Raw genomic sequence first — 23,345 nt, 5'->3', positions numbered from 1 at the left:
TGTTTGCAAAACTGACTTCAAAGTCAAATGACAATTAATCACACTTGTGCATATGCGTGTAAAACACTGTAAGAGGCTTTAGAAAACTAAGAAATGGAAGTTTAGAAAAATAAATAAAACACCTACTCCTGATGGTGATACTGTCATACGTGGCTAGTAGAGAGCCTTTTTGGAAAACAACCTAGTAGCAGCTATTAACAATGCAAATAAATACCCTTTTTGATCCCAGAATCCTTTCCTGAGACTCTATCCCATAGAAACCAAACCACCAGCAGTTAAGGACTTATGTAGCAGGGTGGCTACTGCTGCTTTGTTCATAGAGGCAAAAAGCAGGAGACAAAGTGAATGTCCACAGACAGAGGGTCTGGCTGAGGAAGCTACCGCACAGCCGCACCTTAAAAAGGGGATTAGTATTATCTTGGGATGTGAGTGGATCTCTATGTTGTATTGCTGAGTGGAAAAGAAGCAGAAGTATGCATAACAGGATCCCTTTTTTTTTTTTTTTTGGGTAAAACTATGACCAGCAGCCCCTGCTAATAAAACATGGGAGATTACATGTGTCTGTAAAGAGTTATGAGCACGAGAAAAAATACAGAATGATGTATACTAAGTTACATACTAAGAATGTACCTAGTTACACAGATGGATTACAGAGTGGAGGACCGTTACAGTTGGAGAAGGTGGGGAGTGAGCGCCAAGGAAACAAGAAAGATGGGTGACTAATAAGAAAATAAATAATCATTAAAAAAAAACAAGAAAGAAGTAGGCTGAACTGAAAATAGCATGTTTGAGATTACTACATTTGTGTATCTATGTAAGTATATATGGTGGATGTATGCATCTCATATATTCCCATATCAATCAAAAAATCCACTAAGAAACTCACTTGAGTTTTTGTTACAAAAAATGCACTGTGAAGAAAGTGGAAGAAAAATTTAAACAGTATGAAATTCTGGTACTACATCAAAGCACTTTATCCTGACTGTGGAACCCATTTCATTTGTTTGGCTACACAGACTGAGAGTCTAGTAACACAACTGAGCACGGTAAGAGTAACACAGAAAAAGGCCTATTAGCCACTCTTGCGAAACAACACCTTAATTTTCTAAAGCTCACTACAAATCTTCTATAGTAGGAGTTTCAGCAATCTTTCTAAAATATCAAGCGTAAGAAGTAATGAAACAAATTTCATACTGGAGTTTTTCACCCTAGGAGACTACAAATCAAGAACTATATCATGTGTGATTAGGGGCTGATGGCTTGTATTTTAAATTGAGGTAATTACCTTCCTCCATTTCTCTTTTTATTAACTTTCAAACACACAAGAGGAAAACGTATACAATTGCTCTGACGTTCAAATTGAGAGCTGTCGTCTTAAAAACAGAATAGAGAAGTAAACCTAAAGACTGGAATTTCTATACACACAATAAGGAATGAGGAAGGAAACAGATATATTTAGCCATTGCCCCCTCCCCCAAACCAGTTTTAGGGGTTTGAACTAGCATGTGCGTGGGAGGAACTACCCCAGCCAGGTAGTAAGTAGGTGCTACTGCATATCCAAGTGATAAAAACTCCCTCTTCTGGTCAGATATAAGACCACAGCTTAACGGGGTTGACATAGCAGGTGTATGTGTATCTTAACTAGTCAACCCACAAACTAGCCTTGTGAAATGATTGTCAGGAAAAACATCTTTCAGCAAATATAACTAAAATATGGATTTATATCCTGAAATGTCCCCTTTAAAATCTGAAGCACATCCATCCTAATAATTTCTGTATGTAGCAGACAAGAGTAGCACAGGTGAACATTAACAATTTTTATTGATTGATTGATGCTGCTGGAAACTCACATTTTCACTGCCTCATTCTGGTGACACAAATCAGACCTGTTGAAGTAGTTCATTCAATCACAGTAGCACTAACCTGGAGGGCAGCTCTGACCAGCCTCCAGGTGGAAAATCAATACACTGACATACTGACAGACATTCCCAAAGAAGAATGGGTTTAGGGCTTCCCTGGTGGCGCAGTGGTTGGGGGTCCGCCTGCCGATGCAGGGGACACGGGTTCGTGCCCCGGTCCGGGAGGATCCCACGTGCCACGGAGCGGCTGTGCCCGTGCGCCATGGCCACTGAGCCTGCGCGTCCAGAGCCTGTGCTCCGCAACGGGAGAGGCCCCAACACTGAGAGGCCCGCGTACCGCAAAAAAAAAAAAAAAAAAAAAAAAAGAAGAATGGGTTTAAAGCGCTGCACGTGATAATGTAGCACTAACAATTTATATGTCCACCAATAGGGGACAGGTTAAATTAAGTACATTAAGAAAGTGGAATAATAGGCAATCTTTAAAAAGAAGGAAGTAATGTGCATTAACATGGAAAAACAAGCCAGATCACTAAGTTTAAAAAAGTGAACTTATAATAAGTCTAATTTTCCATGTGTGTGAGAAAACAAGAAATACACAGCTAAATATTCCTTTGTCCAGGGTCTAGAAACATCCCAAGAGTTTATGTCAACCTGTACCCCTGAAAAGTAAGACGGAGATTTACTTATTCTGACTGCATATTTATCCTCTTGCTGATGGTTACTGTTTTTCTTTCACAATGTGCATTACTATGTTAATAATGAAAAAATCAAATACATGTGTTTTTCCTTTTTAATCAATAAGTTTCTATTACCCAAATGAGAGCATCCCTTTGTTTCCTGGCTTACATGACTAAATTACTGTTCCACTAAAAAAAAAAACAACAAAAACCCAAAAGAATAAATGACCCCAAAGTTTGGCATCACTGCAATAACTATTTTCTATCCCCACAATCTCTAGAAAATGTCTAAAGACTGAATGAATATAATACATCAAAGGCTTTTCATTCAGGTCAGTACACCTCATTAAAACAAAACAAACAAACAAAAGCCCATATACAAATTGAAAGAACAACCCCATGATCTACAAGCTAAGTAAATCCATCCAGCTGCTGAGGCCAAAGCCCCAAGAGCCATTTCTCATCCCTTCTTCTCCCGTATCACTCAATCCCAGTCCATCAGCCACCCCTGCTGGCCTTCTACTTCTGTGCTGATTCCCAGTCTATCCGCATCTCTCTGCCTCTGCTGCTACCACCTTCAACTTAAGCTTTCTCTCCAAATCCCACCCTCACCTGGACTAGCGCAGTACAGCCCACTAACCGTCTCCCTGCTTCCGCTCTTGCCCTCTATGTTCCTCAGAGCAACCATGAATCACATCAAGACACTTCCTTGCTCAAAATCCTCCAGTGACTCTGCATGGCCTGCATTGGCCAAGCCTGGTTCCTTCCATCTGGCGCCAGCACCCCTTTCTCCAACCTCAACCTGGACCCCTCTCCTCCCTGCACACTGTTTTTCTACCTCCTCACTGGCCTCTCTGCCAAGGTCATTCCCTCCCACAGGATCTTTGCACCTGCTATTTTCTCTTTGTGGAACACTGCTCCTCCAGATCTTCAAATGGCTAGCTCTTTTTCATCACTGACCTTACACATCAACTCCTCAGAGCGGCTTTCTTTGACTAGCCCTACCAGAAGTGCCTTGCCCCAGTTATTCTCTCACACTATCCCAAGCCTTTATTACTACCTGAAATCATCTTATTTTACTTGATTTCATCTTTCTACCCTAGAAAGATTTCTATCTTTCATCGCTCTACCCTCCCTAAGCTGCATGAAATCAAAGACACTGCTTTCCTAGTTCAGTGGAGAGCAATGCCTAGACAGGAGGTACTCAATAAATACTTGTTAAATGTGAATGATATTATTCATTTCCAGTTTATGATTTTTTTAAAAAACCCAAAGGCACAGACATTAATAAAGGCCCAGATTTCAGTATAAAGGAAAATCAATACATTTTATAACTAGCAATTAAAATGCTGCTCCTACAAATGGCATAAATAACACCATTTTAAACGTACCTGCTTTTGTATTACTAAGAAAAAAAGATAAAATTACATTGATCCTTTATCTGATGCTGCTGAAGTTATCTGAAATTTTTAATTAGCACTATTTGGCTTGTGGTAAAGAAGAACTGAATTCACTGCATTAATTTCACATCATGCTGTTCAGTGACAAGAAGCTTAGATCAAATAGTTAACTTGGAATTTCCTTCGAGAATTAAACTAACGTCTACCCTGACATTGCTCACGTTTTGATGTGCCTGCTCTGGTTTGCTCCCTTCCCTGGCTCCGGGAGAAAGGCCTGGCGTGTGTCTTTGAAGTAAAAGAGCGAAGTATTTTTGGCTCTGCAACAAATTTCAATCTTTATACTGACTGCAGAAATATGCCAACCAATTCTCTAAAGAAGCTAAAAAATGTTATGAGGCTGTAACAAAAAGAGGAGTAGCTTGGCTTTGGATAACTACTATGATTTAGGGTTAAATAAAGTAGAACAGGCTGAAGAGAAATCCAATGACTATGCTAAATCAAATATCTACCTACTACCATTACGTCTTCAAATTACTAAATGTCCTCTCTGAGGTAATGGCTTTACAATGCTGACCCAGCCACTCTAAGCAAACTTAAAATTCTACCTGAACTAGAACGTCTGTCATTAATGACAGTTTTGTGACATGTGGAATTCATTACATCTACTCTAGATTTTCTTTTAACTCTATACATCCTTATTATATGCAAAAGAAACAGATGTAAGGAGACAGAAAACCCAGCCTCGGACATTTTATCTGTGTGAATGAAATTTAATTTAGGAGTTTGATCCGTAAACTGGGAATAAAACCATCCATTCAGTGGGTTGCTAAGAACAAGAAATCAGATAATACGTGCAAAAACACTTTGTGAATCAAGTACAAATTATCATTAGCCTGTGGGCTTTTAAATGAATGCCAATCCTAAAAAGATTAAGTATCACTGAAAGTTTCAAAGTAGAATAAGACCCAGATTATAAGAATGTAGAGGCCAAATTTAGCTAACAACTGGAGAGAAAAAAGAAACATTTTTTTCTTTATCCAAAATCAAAGTTACTTAATAACCAAATAAAACAACTCATTCAAAATACCTGAATATGTTACTTTCCATGTCTAAGTCAATCAGATGACAAGAGGGAGAGGGTGTTCTTTATTAAACAGCAAAACCTCTGCTCTGTGATGCAGATTAACTTAATGATATGATGGCAATCATTGGTCACAACTATGTGAAATTGTTGTCAACAATGGGATCGGCATTTTTACCAGAAACAGCCCACGGGATCTCATAGAGTAAGATTCATTTTGCTCTCACACTGACCGTCTTTGAAACCAATTAATTAGCTCAAAAAAGTATGAGTAATTTCTGTTTACTCATCCTCTGCTGAAAATGACATTTTAGAAAAATATAATTTATCCTGGCACCTAAATGAATCCAATCCACCTCAGTGCACTTTAAGGAACATTAAGTCCAAGCAATACACGTGGCTGTTAATTTTACAGGATTTGTAGTATCTGCAAGCGGAGAAAGCTCTCAGATTGCAGAGGTGTTTCTGCTAAAGGTACCTTCACAAAGTTATGAAAAAGCCATATGTATGACATCCCCATCCGTGAAGCGAGGTCTGAGAGAGGGGCAGATGTTTTACACCGAGCCAAGACTCCCACCCCACTTACAGCAATGGGACGGCACGCAACACGTGATACCGATGGATAAATGGCAAAGGGTATTTAACTGTGATCCTTTTGCAGATCAACATGAGATCTGAGAACACTGCTCGGTAAGGCATTTCCTAGGCTAGGGTTGGCCTCAGGAGACAGCTCCCTGAACATCAGAGGAAACCAAATCCAACAGCTTGAGCTGGTGTTTCCCCAAACATGGAGTAGGTTATCACTCTTCAACATTAATAACATTAAATCTCAAGTGAAAACTCACTCCCTTTCCAAATCTCTTTCAAGTCTTCTGGTAACATCACGCTACTCTGTGGATGACACTTGCCTAAAACGTGCTAGTCTCGCTTTTAACTAAGAGAGCAGGCTTCAAGGTTCAGTGCTGGCATTGGCAAGAGCAGCAACAAAGGATTTAATCTTTTCACTGTGTTTATTTTCACACTTACCATCTATGGCAAAGAAGAGTAGTTTTCCTGTTGATGATTCTAGTAAGGTTTTCTTTGTGAAAGATTTATTTAAATAGAAGTGGTTTGATTTAAAGAAAAAATATTAAGTGGCATTAAATAAGCAAATCATAAAGATGGAACTCGGTGGATCGAAATTGGGGAAAGGTAGCAGAGGTACATGTGCTCAGGGACTCAGGGCTGAGCCACAAGGTGAAAAAGTGGGTCAGCCTAACTCATCAGAGGCAAAATACTTCAACAGCTGACATTCGAGCAGGTTTCAATTAATTATAGAGATGCTAAACGTAGCACCTGTCCAAGCTGAATTAACATCACTCATTTATTTCACCTAGGTAAGATCAGCCCATGTCTGCCTAAGAGAGAAATTATGGTAGTCTTCACAAGGAAATTCAAAGAGAAGCAGCAGAGCACAGAGCAGTGCAGCGCACAGCTTCTCAGAATCACCCGCGAGGCTCTTTCAACACAGAACCCCAGAGGCCCCCCACAAGTCATCAGCTGATCCTACCTGTTCAGATCCAGAGTAAAGGCATGTAAACAGGAATACAAAGTTTACGCTATTCAGCAGCCAGTTTAGGACCAACACACTTATTACTGAATGATCAACTCAGATTCCCAACTTGGTTCACAACCTCAAAAGAAAGGTGCTTCTGGCCATAGGGAATGTCACCATCTCAGCCCTCTTTCATATGTAAAGTCTTAGAGGCAAATACTGTGAGACTTCTAGCAAATAATACAAAAAGTTAAAAATCAGTTAAAAAAAAGCAGGGGCCTCCTTTCATGCCATCCTTGATAGACTCAACGAATCTCGGAGTGCTGATCTGCGCCAGTCACTATGCCAAGCACAGGAATACAAAGCAGCAGCCCCTACCGAGTGAGGGGATCTGCTGTGAGCATAATGCATCCTGGCCAGCTTGTGGGCCAGAATCAGCCTAGGGAGCTGTGTGGAATGCAGATTCCTGGGTGCTATCCCTGGCGACTCCCAGCCAGCTAGTCTGCAGTGGGCTGTAGGAAGGGGCCACTTAGGAAGCTCCCCTTTGATTTGGAGGCACATCAGGTTTGGGATCCACTGATTCAATTGTATTTTTAAATCTGAAAATTAGCAGGAATAAACATCTCACTCCTAAAAATACTGAATAACTGAAGAGAAATATGCGGCAGCCTGGACTATTTCAAAACATTAAAACAAAGCATGGTATTACTATGCAGTTTCCAAGAAAGAAAGCCATCTATACTACAAGAACAGTCAGACTATGAAACTAGAAATGCCAAAATGACACTACAATCACTCACCATCATTGCTCCAATGGAAATCCTGCTTAATAGTTAACTCCCAAAGAGGCAGCTCGGCTAGCAAGAGTACCGGCACACTCCACAGATATTACAATGCAGGTGTGGTTCCAGACCACCGCAATAAAGTGAATGTCGCAATAAAGCAGGTCACACGAATTCTTTGGTTTCCCAATACTTAGTTATGTTTACACTATACCGTAGCCCATTAAGTGTGCAACAGCATTATGACTTAAAAGAATGTATATACCTTAATTTAAAAATGCTTTATTTTAAAAAAAAACTTTTTATTTCTAAAAAATGCTAACCATCATCTGAGCCTTTAGCAAGTTGTAGTCCCAACAATAATCACTGATCAAAGATCATGATAACAAACATAGGAACAAAGAAAAAGTATGAAATGTTTCAAGAATTCCCAAAATGTGACACAGAGACACGAAGCCAGCAAATGCTACTGGAAAAACGGCACCAACAAATGTGCTTGATGCAGGGTTGCCCCCAACTTTCAATTTGTAAAAGACGCACTATCTGTGAAGAACAGTAAATCAAAGCACAGGAAGTGAGGTATGTCTGTAGGTCTCTGGCTACTATGGTAATAGCCTCCTCACCAATTCAGAATAACATTTACCACCAACGTGAACTGAGTTATAAGCCTTGCTGCCATTGTAGCTCCCTCCCTGTCACTGCCAGGCAGCAGTGGTTTTAAAGGAACCGCCTGCTGAATTTTGTAGCAACTGCTCATTTGTTCATAAAAGTCACAGATGAATATCAGCAATACATGAATTCACAGAAGACTGCCCACCCACACATTTTCACCAGTTTCATCAAAAGATAAGACAGGGCTTCCCTGGTGGCCCAGTGGTTGAGAGTCCGCCTGCCGATGCAGGGGACGCGGGTTCGTGCCCCGGTTCGGGAAGATCCCACATGCCGCGGAGCGGCTGGGCCCGTGAGCCATGGCCGCTGAGCCTGCGCTCCACAACGGGAGAGGCCACAACAGTGAGAGGCCCGCGTACCGCAAAAAAAAAAAAAAAGATAAGACAGTAGAATCTCTCCGTTAGCAGGTATGAGTTCTTCCTAATATAGTCATAAACAGATTGTAGAAATTTCTTCAATTTCAAAAACATTTTTGGTCTTTTGGTGTTAACTCTGGAAAACAAACATGTAGTGATAAGCCTTCTGGAATGACAACAAAGAAGAACGGGTTCCCAATACTTCTTCCTGTTACAGCCCCTCACCCCAAAGACAGAAGAGGCACTGGCAACATTGGGAATGGTTCTTGGTCCTGGTCCCCTGACTGCCTCTCCTTTCCAGGTGAGTAAGATGTTACTCCCAAACCAGCCGAGAGCCATCACATGGTGCCTTCCTCCACTGCGTGGAGTTGCCCCCAAGCCCACACAACTATCCATCTCCCAACCTTCTGTTTTTTCCATCAGCCTTCTCCTTGGCTGCTGCTCCCAAAGAGGGACCTCCTTCTACACTTCCCAGCTGAATCCCTCTCTCAGCACCTGGCCCTCATCCTTCTGCCAGACTCTCTTCTTTCTTACAGCTTTAAATTTCCCTTGCCACAAGAGGGTCCAAAGTCCCCACCCAGGGGCCTTTATCAGTTGCATTTCCTGCCTGGCGACAAAAGGCACTGGATTATGTATGTAAATCCTGCATTCACACCACATCTTCTTCTACTTTAGAAGTTACCACGATTGCTTTGTCATTGAACAAGTACCTTATTAGCAGACACTGTGTATGCTACATATTGGTAGATAAAAAGAGCAGAAATATGATTTTAAGACACTCCCTCCCCTCACCCACACCCCGCCCCCAATACACAGACATTCTATGAGAGAGACAGAGGAAGAGAAATAAAATCATCTCCATGAAACGTGCTGTATGTAACTGAGTGAAGTGCTTCTGGAAGAGGGGACCAAGAGGGCCCCCTTCTGCCTCAGGAAGTCCTGCAAGAGGTAACACCTTTAAGTGGGCCTTGGTACAAACAGCAGCTGTTTTCACACTCCTTTCTAATCCACTTTGCCCATTCTCTAGAGCATCACTAAGTCACATCACTCAGGTGCTAAAAAACCTGCAATAGGTCCCCACCGACATATCAAGGCCAGGGGTGTCTGATGGCACTGAGTCTCTCTGAGCAGCCCCAGCCTGCCTTTGCACACAGCTTTTCCACACATGGGTACACTAGCTCCAGCCAATGGAGACTCCGTGGAGTACATTCCAGACAGCCTGGAATTTCCTGCCTCTGCACTTGCTCCCATCATCCCTGCTGCCAACCTGGAGCCACCAAACATGGCTGTTCAGTGCACAAGCTGTGCAGCTGTATGTGGCAGCCCTGTCCATCCGCATCAAAACACTTCCAACTTTAGGGTATTATAGTTGATTTTTTTTTAAGTATTTTCTGCATTTTCCACAATGGACATGTATGTATTACACACCTAAAAATTGACGGGAAAAAATTTGCACATGGGAAAAACAATCCATTCTGCTCTTCCGAGTAGCCTAATGTGAAGGCTTTTCCTTTAAGAAGCCTGCTCTGAGTTACTGTGCGAGAAGCAATCTGTGCCCCTCCTTATTCTTAAGAACTTGGACTGTTTTACGACTTTCGCCACATCTTCCTGTATCTACAGCTGTACCCTTTTTTCTCTCTCATACCTATCAACTGTCAGGCACTGCATGAGGGGCTTCACCATGCTGTTTCATTTCATCCTCTCTGGAAACCAGTGAGGTTGCTATTACTGTCCCCACATTATAACAAAGGAAGCCAAGGTTGGAAAAACTTGCTCAAGACAAAGAACTAACCTATGGTTCTTGCAAGTTTAGATTTAAATCCAGTCTAGTCTGCCTTCAGAATCTTAACTCCAAAATACTTGGCAACTGACTAACTGCCTTTTCTGATACTAGCCACTTAAGAGTCTTAAGCAAGGAGACAGTATCTTATTCAGCTTTGTACTCACTCTGGTGCCTACTCCCAGGCCTCACTGAGAACCACAAAGTCAAAGAACTTTTTATAATTACAAAAAAGATTCCTTGGGGGAAGAGGTGGGATGTTGATTATGACAGTGTGACTCTTACAACTGCACCCAGCCCGACAGAAAGCCCTGTAGGTTCAAAGCTAGCTAGGCTGTGTCCCCAGCTCTACTCCCCCACTTAGCCTTAGTCTATTATCATCTTCACCTCTGAACCATTCTCCCTGCTTCCACCCTTCTCCCACAATCTACACTCAGCAAGTCAACCAGTGAGATGGTCCTGTGTTACTCCCTTACATAAACTTTCCAATGCCCTCAAGCGGCTTCTTCCTCTGGCCTACAAGCCTGTACATGAACAGGGTCCTGGTTCAAAAGGTCTGACTTCCCAAGTCTCTACTTCCCTCACCAACTTCACTAGCCTTCTTCAAGTCTGGGCACCAGCTCTCCCCTCTGTATCAAATGCTTTTATTCCAGATCGCCGCATGGGTGCCTCCCTCTCATCACTTAGGGCTCAGGTCCCCAGGGTCACCTCCTTAGAGGCTTTGCTTGAACACGCTATTACAGAAAGACCCTGTTGTTCTTCCCTGTCTCAAGCTTGCATTTGTAGTCATGAGGACAATGACAAAACAACTTGCAGTCATTTAAAAAAATGTGTCTCGTTAGTTTTGCCTTTCTCTCCAGCTAGATTTTAAACTCCATGGAGGTAGGAATGATACCACATCCCCAATGCCTGAAACAAGGTGGGCACTCAAATACTTTCGAGTTGTTACTGAATCTAACTGGATATAAAATTAAGTTTTATGATCGGAATTTTTTAAAAACACTTTAGGCAGCATTATGACAATGGAAAAACAAGCTTATTTGGATTCTCACATGATTGACATCAGATAACAACAGACTTGGAGCCTAGAAGAACAGGGACAGCTCAGAGGTTCATGAAACTCCTCAAGTCACAATGCTTCATTCTAAGTACATGCGCATTTTGATGGAGCAAGATAGCATAGCTTCATCACATTCACAAATTACAACATCAAGATACATTTAGAACTACTGAACCTGGACATTTCAAAATCACATTTCCTTTAAAAAAAAAAGCCATGTCTCTATACTCTGTGTGTGTATATATAATTTTACCAACCACTGAATTCACAACCGTGGGATCTAGAAGGAAACAAACCTTTTACTACACTGATGCAATATTTCAACAAAGATTTTATAAAATACACTTTTTCCCTGTCTAATTTTAATAAAAATCAGAAAACGCACATCCCTTTCAAGAAAATTCAGAAAATACCCAACATCTGATAGGCATTAACCCATTCAATGAACTAGAAAACCTACTTCCTGACAGGGGGAGGGGTATTATAGCCTACCCATGCTGTCACTGGTTTAATACTGCTCTACCTTTTATCCTCTAATAATGATTTTTAAATGGTTAAGCACTTACCATAATGTGATTGAAATGCCTGCGGTTTGACAACCTGATTACAGTCGTTACACACCACCAAGTAGAAATCATCGTGGGCTGGACAGAGACCAAATATTGGCATGTCTGCAATAAAGAAAGAGAGCATCACTCGCTCATGTGGTTCCTGTTAATATGAAACCATCTGGGGTGGCAACACTTTCTAAAGGAGCTGCCTTATGATAAAGTACACAGGATAAAAGTTGTTCCAGTTTAAAAGTAACTGATGTGACACACCATGACTATTAAAACAGAGAAATCAAATCAGGCTTACAGAAACACCGTTATAAAGGGTTAAAATAAAATGCACGAGAAATCATTAGTATGAGGTAAACCAGACAAATCTTTTAAAATGCGAACAATGAATACATTCACACAATAAAGCAACTTTAGATGAACTCTACCAAGGGTTATGAGGAAGAATCTGCAAGCACATAAAATGCCTAGCAATTCACAAAGCTGTACCATCTAATGGTTTTGTTTGGTTAACTATGCATTCTATTCCAGCCATCTGGTCTCTGAGTTCTATGGAACCGTTAAGAAAGGAAGCAGAGGTTTCACTGAAGAGTAAAACTGCTGGTTTTGTCAGCATGTAATACAAAGAAAATGATTTTCGTACTTTTTTTTCTTCAGGTCACAACTAACCTCTAGTCCTCTGCTTGCACACTGATGCCACCGGACAGAAAGAACCTCAGTACAAGCACAACATTTCATACATTAATCTCAGTTCAGTTACCAGAATAGGACAAGATACAAGCTGGATTTCTTTTGTGCTAAGAAGTTAATTAAAATACAAATGTAAAACTAGACTATCTGCATACACATGAAAACAAAGTACAGTAACTTGATACCTGGTAACATACGGTTAACTAAAAAGTCCTAACTGTGGACAATTAATTATTAGTAACAATCCAGGGAACAGAGCTAACAGTTCAAATCCAGAATCTAAATCTTTTAAATATTTCAGACTTGGCATTTTACACTATAAGCACTATTTAGAACATCTGCAATGAATGGATAATTAGCACATTTCAATTAGGCAAATATTTTAGTAGACCAAATACCAAGTTTAAAGAGGGAATAAAGATCCAAAAAGCTGATTAGCACCTGCTTTCTTTCCTGTAAGATTTAATTTCACACTTTCTCCAGCTTGGGTGGGCTCAGTGGTTTTAAAGGAAACAGAAAATGCCCCGAGGTGATGTAAAGTGATGATAATCTCTAAAATGTCAAGTTACCGATCTAATAATATCTACACACAGCTATAGGTCAGATTTTCTTAAACAGTTTCTATTACACTGAACTGCACAGATAGCTAGCAGTGAATCTGAAATATACCAGGGACCAACACGATTCTGGGATGCAGCAGCAGCACTGAGCAGGTTCTACGCGCTCTGATCTCATTTTATCCTCACAACTACTTGGGTAGATACCATTATAACCCTGCTCTGGAGAGGAGGAAACTGATTCACAGAAAGGTGAACTACTTTGTCTAAGTCAATAGCTGAGATTTGATTCTGACTCACAACAATGGCTTGAATTTGGTCCCTTGAAGACCGAAGGAATATGATTTCTAGAAATTCCTTCCAGATTCCAACTCCAACAAGTTGAATGTCAGGGCTGAACACCTTTGACGGAATAAACTGATAAGACAACAGAAGAAGTTTCTAACAGACTGCTGACTTCTGTGACTAAGCTTAACAATTTCACGAAAAGTTAAGAGCCAAACAATGTACTATTTTCCTGGAAAGCATGCCCACATTGAGTTAAAAATAGTACATGTGGGAGAAGGGGAAAGGTTATATCCATGCAATGATCAACAAGTAATAAGCCATTTTCAATGGCTACAGTTTGACATGACATTTCCTTTTTTCTTTTTCTTTTTTTGGCCATGCCCCGTGGCACGTAGGATCTTAGTCCCCCAATCAGGGATTGAACCCGCTCCCCCCTGCATTGGAAGCGCAGAGTCTTAACCACCAGACCGTCAGGAAAGTCCCAACATTTCAGTTTTAAAAATACAAATGTAAAGTAGTTTACTTTAAGTTCCATATATCCCTATGCTAAATCATTCTGACACAGGACAATTAAGTATGAATTACAGAAATGGCAAAACATTCATAACTTACAGCTGAAAAGTATGAAATGCCTATACACATCAAATCAACAGTTTCATTAATGAAATCAACTTGATCAGTTTTATTAATTAAACAGTAGTTAAAGTATTAAATTAAGTGGTCTCAGTTTAGACTTAGGCCTCGGCAATGTGCCTGGTTTGTGTGATTTCTCACAGCACTCTATTTCAAGCGATGCTGTTTAAAATATGTCACTTTGCCAGATACCAGATACTGCTGGGGACTAGCTTCCCACCCCTTTATAAATAAGCCAATTGTAAAAAATTAAAAACTGTATAAATCCTTGCAAATAATAAAAATTTAACTGGCCACAATGATGTTTATGTAGAAAACTGTTCTTTTTTTGTTCTGATTCCTTTGATCCTTTTGTGAGACTCAGAAATACTAATAAAACTAAGTGAGTAGGGGTCATTCTGTGAGGCACCAAGAATTTATACTTCTGTAAAAAGGTTCAATTTCCTCAATAACTTATAATTATTTGCAATTGATGACAATAAAGATGATAATCATAATGATAAACAGTTGGCATTCTCTGAGAGACCATTCTGTGCCAGGTTCTCAGCTAAGCACTTTTCATAAGGTTTATCCTTCAATATAATCTTCATTTTACCGATGGAGACAAGAACTTGTCTAATTTCACCCAGCAAAAAAGTACAACCAGGACTCAAACTGAGGTTTGCACCATCTGTGACCTCAATTCCACGCATACCCACACCCCCCCCCACACACACACATACACAATCCCTGTGGAAAAAAACATGGTACATTTAAACGCACTTCATGCTACCCTATGAAATCAAGTTTCTGTTCGGAGAACCTAAAGCAACTTTAATTTTAGCTTTCTGAATTCTTTACTTTCAGATATCCATATTTGGACGTAAGCTAAAGGATACAAAATAATTTAAATAAAATGTCTTCTTTGGGGGAAAAAAAGGAGTTTATATCCTTTTTCTGAATTAGGACATTCCAGAGGCCTTAGCAACAGGAACAGCGTGTGGAATGTTGTGGTAACAGAGAAAATGAAATAATTTTTGTGAGCGACAGTATGTATGTTTCTGAATACTTTCCAAGTGTAAGTTCACAATCAGCCCATCTACAAATTAACACATGGAACTTGCCCAAATGCAAGAAGGGAAAAGCTTCATTTATGACGGAAAACAGAGTTCCTATTGAGTTAAAATGAGTGCCTACTGAATTTAAAAAAAAGTTTACAAAATTTTCTTTAAATATACAACTTAAACCATTATATGAAATACAATGAAAGTTTTAAAACTATACTTGACCCCATGGACTCTGACCCAATTTGAAAGAATGGATTTTATCGTGTGTAAGCCCTAAATCTTTCTCAGGTTTCAGGTCACCCTAATCTTCCAATCAGTGAATGGCCCGGCACCCACACCGAGGCCGTCATGTATTTTTGGAGACCCCAGGCCAGCAGCGTAGGAAGGACTGGGTTTAAGCACATGGACACATGAGCACATGTGTGCAGAACCTTCACAGTCCCATGCAGACTGAAGGCCCTCTGGCCAAAGCCAGTCCTGAACAGTTACTTTGGTGCTGCCATCCCCATTTTGAGGCCTGTGCCCAACAACAAAACTTGGGCACCGTAGCAAAGCATTTCACCTTTGCAGTACCCTGTGCGTCTCCCTTCTCCCACGCACCCAAACTTCTACATGCCAACGACTCCCACATTTCTATCTCTAGCCCAGACGGCTCCCGAGCTCTGTCTAGACTCACAAATCCAACTCCCTCCCTATTAGACACTGCCATCTGGATGTCTTTCATACATCTCAAATCAAACAAGCACATCCAAGAGAGCTTTGCCTTCCACCCTGCCCTGTTCCCTGCCCCCCAAAATCTTCACCCTTTTGGGTAAATGACTCTGCTCATCTTCTCAAACTAAAAACCCACACAACACCCCGACTCTTCTTTCCCTCATCACACCCAGGCCACCAGCCGGTCCGATCAGCTCTCCTCTAACACCTCTGTCCATTTCTCTCCACTGTCCAGCCCTCCACTGTAAAGCCTGTCACCAGCACCTTTCCTATGGACTGTGGAAGAAAGTCTCCCACGTGGTTGACAATCCCTTCCACACGACTGCCAGAGTGATTCTTCGAAATCCTCCAACAGATCACGTAAATACCATTATAACTTCCCAAGTGACTTCCCACTCCTCTCGGAATAAAATCCAAGCCTTTACCACAACCCCCAAGGTTATGGGATACACCAGCGGTCTGTCCTCCGCCCTTCACTCCCTGTCCCCTGAGTCCCTGCTCCCCTCTCCTTGGCTCACTCTGCTCCAGGCACACTGATCTCCATTCTCTCCTTGGAAAGCTTTTTCTTGGCCAGGCTCTGCCCCTGCTCTTCACAAGATGCCTGGGGCATTCTCACACATCAGGTCTCAGCTCAGCTGTCATCTCTTCAAAGGGCTGTCTCCAGCTCCTCCCCAGTTAGTTATTCTCTGTCACAGGTATTTTAAGCAGAGTGGCTAACAGTGTGGGCCACTCCCCAGCACCCCGAATCCAATGTGATCTCGGGCAAGTTCTATAACCTCTTTGAACTTCAGTCTCTTCATGTGTCAAATACTGACGATCACAGTACCTAATTCACCAGGCACCTCCCAGGGTAGAAAGAGTAAGAGAGCTAATACACGCAAAGCCTTAGAAGGCCCCAGGAAGTGCTCAATCAATGTCCCCCACCGGCCTGTAAGGTAGGAGTCATGCACGCCCACTGTATTGCTCAGGAAACTAAGGCACACAGACACTGAGATCTCACAAGCTAGTGAGTGGCAGAGTCAAGATTTGAACCCAGGTCTGCTGGGCTCAGAAGCCCAGGCATTTCCCAACATTCTCCCAGAAGCTGCCAGAATCTGCCTCCTCCATGCTGCTCCCACTGCCAGTGCCCGCGGTCAGAGCCTGGTGGCCTCCACACACCGGTACAGAGCTCCTAATAGGGTCTGAGTTGCTTCCCTCTTCAGCCTCCTCCACTCTGCTGCCAAAGCCACCAACCTACAAAGTAATAAAGCCATTCCTCTCCTTGGAGACCTCTGCTGGCTTCAAAGTGGTACTTGGACCCCTGACCTACCTCTCTGTAAGCAAGGCCCTAGCACTCTTTTCTCCTCCCATCTCTCCAGGCTGAGTCAACCTGCTCTAAGCTCAAGACTGTGTGGGTCTTCTCAGAACCTGCCCTGTTCTCTGCAATCCTACCTTTTGGACACAACTGTTCCTACAGCACAGAAAGCTCTTCTCTCTTCTTTCTGAAATTCCCGCCATTCGACCAGAGCTGTGCTCTTACTCATACCATTCATATCTCCATCACAGTCCTTCACTCACTGACTTATGATTTTTGAATGGTAACTGATGCCTCTGTAGCGCTGTCTGACAGCAGACTCCTCGCCTTGCCTAGCACAGAGTCTGAGAAGTGAACTCAAGATTATGTGACAGTGAAGTAATGGTTGACATCTGGAACTCTCCCGTAGCTGCCACTTGCTCTTAGGATAAAAACTAAGACCCCTGACAAGGCTCTCTCCCCGCTGGCACCCTGCACCTGGCCCCTCTGGCCTTCATTTTGTCCCTGGTGCACACCATGCTCTCTCCTGTCACAGCACCATGGTGCTTGCTGTTCCCTCTGTTTGAACTCCCTTCCTCCAGATCTTGACCTGGCTTGTTACTTTACTTCATTTGGTCTCAGCTTCAATGTCGCTTCCTTGGAGACTTGGCTAGTCAGGGCCCCATTATCTGCTCTCAGAGCACTGACTTAGCCTTGCCACACAGCACCATGCCCTGTTAGTAACTATCCATCTAACTGTGTGAGCCTTAATCTCCTCCCACTAGACTAAGTTCCACATCTGTCTTGTTTTCTGCTCTAGTGACAGTGCCTAACAATGCCTAACTTGATGGACAGGAAGCAGCAAATGGATGTACTAATATTATTGGGTGGAGAGTAACTAAAGTATTAGATGAAGTCCCTGTGGTGCCACCATAAGTCAAGGGTATAACTGTGCCTTTAGGTCATGTAAAGACATACAGTCACCCACTAAAACTGGGTATCCAGTGAGATAAAAGTTCAAGGGTGAGAAGGTTTCCCTTGAACACATGATCCCATTCCTGGGGGCGGTTTCTGGTTAAAATTTGTGTTGCAGGGTCTGCTTCTCAAATGTGCACACTGGCAAATTCTCTTTTGCTAGGGTGTGCAGTGCAGTAACTAGGAACAGTTCTGGAGTCAGACTACTGAGATTCAAGTCCCTAATCTTTCCCTTACTAGCTATGTGAACACAGTTAAATTATTAACTTCAGTTTCCTCATCTGTAAAATACAGAGAACAGGACCTACATTTCACAGTGCTGTTGTGACGATGAAATAAAACTACTCCGTGGAGAGCATTCCATGCTGAACACATAGTAAACACTCAGTGTTAGCAAAATAAACAAAAACACACAATATACACAAACTAGACATGTTCTGCTGCAAGGGCCCCAGTTCTCACTGATTAAAGTCGCAGGAGATCGATATATACACCAAATGGCAACTGACTATTTTATAATGTGAGCTTAACCTTCAAGTGGTCTCTGCCCCTGCTGCTGACCACACACTCCTCCCTGTAAGCAATGAAAGGCAGGGGAGAGGCGGACGAGACTTGCTGGTGCTCCCCCTGCAGAGGGTCAAGGCTCAAGTTTCGGAGTTTCAGCTCCACCCTGCAAGCCTGGGAGAACCCACAGTTTTAAGGAAGGAAGCCACATGATACAAAAGGTCACTCTGGCATGAGTGTGGATCTACCGAGGTAAGGGGGTAGCGGGGTGGTCCCCAAGGGCTGATGTAAAAGTCAGAGTGAGACAGGAAGTGCCTATGTGATGAAGACGGGAGAGACCAGACTGAAGACATGCTCTGGAGAGCTCTGCAAAGAGATGGGGAGACCATGGATCGGGGGTGAGGGAGAGGGGAGAAAGCCAAAGATGGGCTGCAGTTTGTTCCTTGCTCACTGTAGCTAATGTGGCCAGCTAATGCATGATGGGAGACACACAGATGGAAGAACTTAGCTTGCTAAGGCAATAGAGCCTGGCAGTTAAAGGCACAGCCGCCAGAACCACACTGGCTGCATTCAAATCCCAGCCTTGCCGCTTGGTAGCCTTTACCTCAGTTTCCTCATCTATAAACGGGAAAAGTGACAGTACCTGCCTCACTGGTTGTAGGAAGAACTAATGAACAGATGTAAAATGTTTAGAACAATGCAAAGTACTTTGTAAACATGAGCCATTTTTAAAATCATCTTCCAGATCACTGTCCTCTGGTCTTTGACCTAAATAGTGGCTATTCTCCCCTCCGCCTATTCCAACTCCCCCACCCATACGCATTTAAATAGTGGTGTTTTTAGGGACTTCCCTGGGGGCACAGTGCTTAAGAATCCGCCTGCCAAGGCAGGGGACACAGGTTCGATCCCTGGTCCGAGAAGATCCCACGTGCCACGGAGCAACTAAGCCGGTGCGCCACAACTACTGAGCCTGCGCACTAGAGCCCATGAGCCACAACTACTGAAGCCCGCGCCTAGAGCCCGTGCACCGCAATGAGAAGCCCGCGCACCACAACAGAGTAGACCCTGCTCACCGCAACTAGAGAAAGCCCGCGCGCAGCAACGAAGACCCAATGCAGCCAAAAATAAATAAATAAATTTTTAAAATTAAAAAATAAAAACAGTGATGTTTTTAAATCATAAATGTCACCTAGTCTGATTAAACCCTTAGTTTACCATGTAGAGTACTCCAATGCAGCCAGAATGAAAATCAGTGCTTAGAAAGACCCTGCCTGATCTCTGCAACCATAAGACACAGCCACTCCTCATCCATGCCAGAATTCCATCTCCTCGACAGTTACGCACACAGGCCAACCACTTTCCCACCTCAGGCCCTTTGCTAATTCTGCTCCCTCTGTACAGAATGCTTTGTCTGGCTGGTTCCAGATCACAGCTTACATTCCACTGAAAGACCTTGCCTGACCACTCAGTTTAAAGCAGGAGCCTATCTCTTCAGGCAGTACTCTCTCTTCACTCATTAGTTATTTGTAATTTGTGCTTTGGCTACTGCCCTAAGATACAAACTCCATGAGGGCAGAGGCCATGTCTGCGCAGCACAGTGCCTAGCACACAGTAGGTTCTCAACAAAAGAATTTGAGAAAGGCCTCTGGATTGGACTTCCTGAGTTCAAATTCCAATGCCATCACTCACTAGGAGCAGTAACTCGGGCAAGTTCCTCAGCTCCAGTACCCTCATATGTAAAATGGACACGATAATAGTAGCTACCTTAATGTGTAGTTATGAGGATGAGATGAGTTAGTATACATAAAGCTCTTAGAACTACGTCTGGCACAGAGCATGTGCTAGGTCTGTCTTACCTATTAGGATTATAATTATTTCCATTTTCACTGTCAGTGGGTTACGCTGGCCACTGCCTCTAATCTTTTGCTGGTCTACAGCCACCACCTCTTGTACACTCAGTGTATTAAGTACTCACTGTCTGTCAGGTCTCATGGCAAGTACTCTGTGTATATCATTCATTCATGTATCAAAAGTCTACTATGCCTAGACACGATTCTAGGTACTGGGTATACATCAGTGAACAAAAATCACAACAGCAACACCACCATCTGAGAAGCAATACATATAACACAAACAATCAAAGTTCTCAATTACTGAGCACTTCCTATGTTCCAGGTACAGTGCTAAGTATTAACTCATTTGCTCTTCACAACACCACCCACCTTTCAGGGTCGCTGTCCCCACTTCACAGATAAAGCAAGTGAGGAACAAGATTACCTGCCTTAAGTCACAGAGCCAGCACACGGAGGAGCTGAGATGTGAAGGTAGGTTACTCCCACGTACGTGCTCCTCACCACCTCACAGGAGCCTCACCATTGCTCAGCGCACTCCCAGCCTCTCCCGCCTTGTTTAATCAAAGTCAATCAAGGCATCCTATCGAACAGCAGACTTCTGATGCTACCTCTGGACTGTCTGCTCTCACTGCTACGCAAAGGTTTCCTTAGATACTAGGACTCTCAGCTCCACTAGTGTCGGAAACACTTCGAAGTAACCTGATGGACCAACTTGGAAGGCTGGTCTGCACATAACTGACTTTTACTACAGTCAGTCCCAAATTTATTTCAAATGGTAACTGTCAGTTCTGGGTAATCAAAAGGAATATCAATGATATAATAAAAAAGTTTTAAACTGCTCTTAAGTGAGCTTTAACATCTCAACGGGGAAAAGATAAAACAGAATTTTATTTCTACCTTCTGCACACACTTCTCCCAAATTCATATTCTCTGCTCCAATAATTAAAGGGAACTGGACCTTCCTTTGATCGTAAGACATTAGATGATGAACCAACCAGACACAAAAAAAGGCAATCAACAACCTGCCAAAATGTATGTGGTTTGGGACCCTGTCTGAACTAAAGTGGTCAATAAAATTACATTAAAAAAAAAAAAAAAAAAGAGATGTTGCCAGTACCAAACACCAGAGGACCAAAGAGTCAGAGATTAGAAAGCAGTCTAACAGTTATTCATCACTATGTAAAAGCGGCCAACCTTATAGTGACCCTCCATAGATAAGTCATAAGTGCTACTGTTGTCACTAATTGTACTGAAAATGAGATACAGTACCTGGCAAAGAACAGAGGAAGCAAATATCAAAATCCTAGGGAACCTGAGTTAGGGAAGGCCAGGTAGGGTTACAAAGGTGACATACATGACAGGCTACCTCACGTGTACCTTTAGCTACTCAAAATACTGTCAGCAAATTCTGACCTTTCAAACGGAAATTAGAGGCACCTTCCAAAACCCTTAGGGAATCTTACCTGCATCACTACCATTCAGCTAAGTTGTAGACTATGATAAGATATGGGCTATAAGAGAGTTTACCACTTAGCTGGTATTATAACCTCAAGAGAGGTACTTACGTCTAGACATCCAGTTCCTGCGTTTGAAAAATGGTGAAAACAATGGTATCTATGTCAGGAGATTGTTGGATTGAATAAGATAATTCACGTAAAATGTTTAGTTCTATGTCTGCCTAAACACAGTAAGCAGAGTATATGTAAATGCTTAATGAAGAGTAGTGTTAATATTATTATTATTATTATTGTTAAGCCTATGGTTATAAACTCATGACTCAGTTAAGAATACTTTCTTTTCTTCAAAAGGCAGTCAATGTCCAACACCACATCTGCCAGACATCTTGTATGTGGAAAACCCACAGCTCTCATACAACTAAAAACAGCATTAACTATGGAATGGTACTGCCTACTCACCTAGCTTTATATTTTTAAGTGGTTAGCTTTATACAGACCATACCCTAGCCCAGAAAATCAAGCTCAACAAATTTAAAAGAAATGAAATCATGCCAAGTATTTTCTCTGACCACAACAGAATCAAATTGGAAACTAGTAACAGAAAGATACTAGAAAATTTCCAAACACTTGGAACCTAGACACTTCAAATAATCCATAACCAATATAATACGTGATATTAACAAGTTAAAGAAGAAAAATCATACTACCGTAATGGTTGATGCAGAAAAAATATGTATGATTTTTTAAAAAAATCCAGAGAACTCGGAATAAAGGGGATTTCCTTAACTTGATAAAGAACATTTACAAAAAACCCTACAATTAACATCATACTTAATGGAGAAAGGCTGCATGCTTTCCTCCTAAGGTCAGGAACAAGGCAAGGATACCCACTCTCAGCAAAGCACTGAAGTTCTAGCCAGAGAAATCAGGCAAGAAAAGGAAATAAAAGGCATACAGATTCGAAAGAAAGAAATAAGCTTTCTCCATCTGCAGATGACTTGATGGTCTGTGGAGAAAACCACAAAGAACCTACAAAACACCTCCCCAAAGTTACCAGCTTAGCAGTATCACAGGATACAAAATTTACTTAGTCTGTTTGGGCTGCTGTAACAAAATACCATAGACTGGGTAGCTTATAAACAACAAACATTCATTTCTCACAGTTCTGGGAGCTGGGAATCCAAGATTAAGGCACCAGCACACTGAGTGTCTGGTGAGAGCCTGCTTCCTGGTTCAGAGTCATCTTTTCATGGTGTCCTCCACATTGAGCTTAAGGGGAGAGGGAGCTCGCTGGAGCCTCTTTCACAAGGGCACTAATCCCATTCATGAGAGCTCCACCTTCATGATCTAACCACTTCCCAAAGGCCCCACCTCCAAAAATCATCACACTGGCGATTAGGTTTCAACATATGAATTTGTGGTGGGGGGGGGACGACGGGACACAAACATTCAGTCTGTACACAAGATCAACACAGAAAAATCAACTGTCTTTCTATATATTTGTAACGAACACATGAAAACCAAAATCACATGGCTAGCCTTCAGCTGGCATAGCATGTTAAGCAAGTTATTTGCTTTATGGTATACCTGAGTATTA

At 42.1% G+C, this 23,345-nt stretch overlaps 1 protein-coding gene across 1 annotated transcript in view; it reads right to left on the bottom strand.

Annotated features, from left to right (window-relative positions):
• Positions 1-23,345, bottom strand: part of ATXN7 (ataxin 7) — a 133,521-nt gene that overhangs the window by 43,147 nt on the left and 67,029 nt on the right. The window contains 1 exon segment of the mRNA XM_089919518.1: positions 11,765-11,869. Within this exon segment, the coding sequence (XP_089775644.1) occupies positions 11,765-11,869 (105 nt within the window).

Source organism: Delphinapterus leucas, chromosome 10 (assembly GCF_059928025.1).
Source record: "Delphinapterus leucas isolate spDelLeu-1000000601 "Yukka" chromosome 10, BTC_Dleu_Yukka2, whole genome shotgun sequence".
NCBI classification, from domain to species: Eukaryota; Metazoa; Chordata; class Mammalia; order Artiodactyla; family Monodontidae; genus Delphinapterus; species Delphinapterus leucas.
This window is presented reverse-complemented; position numbering and strand designations above follow the sequence as displayed.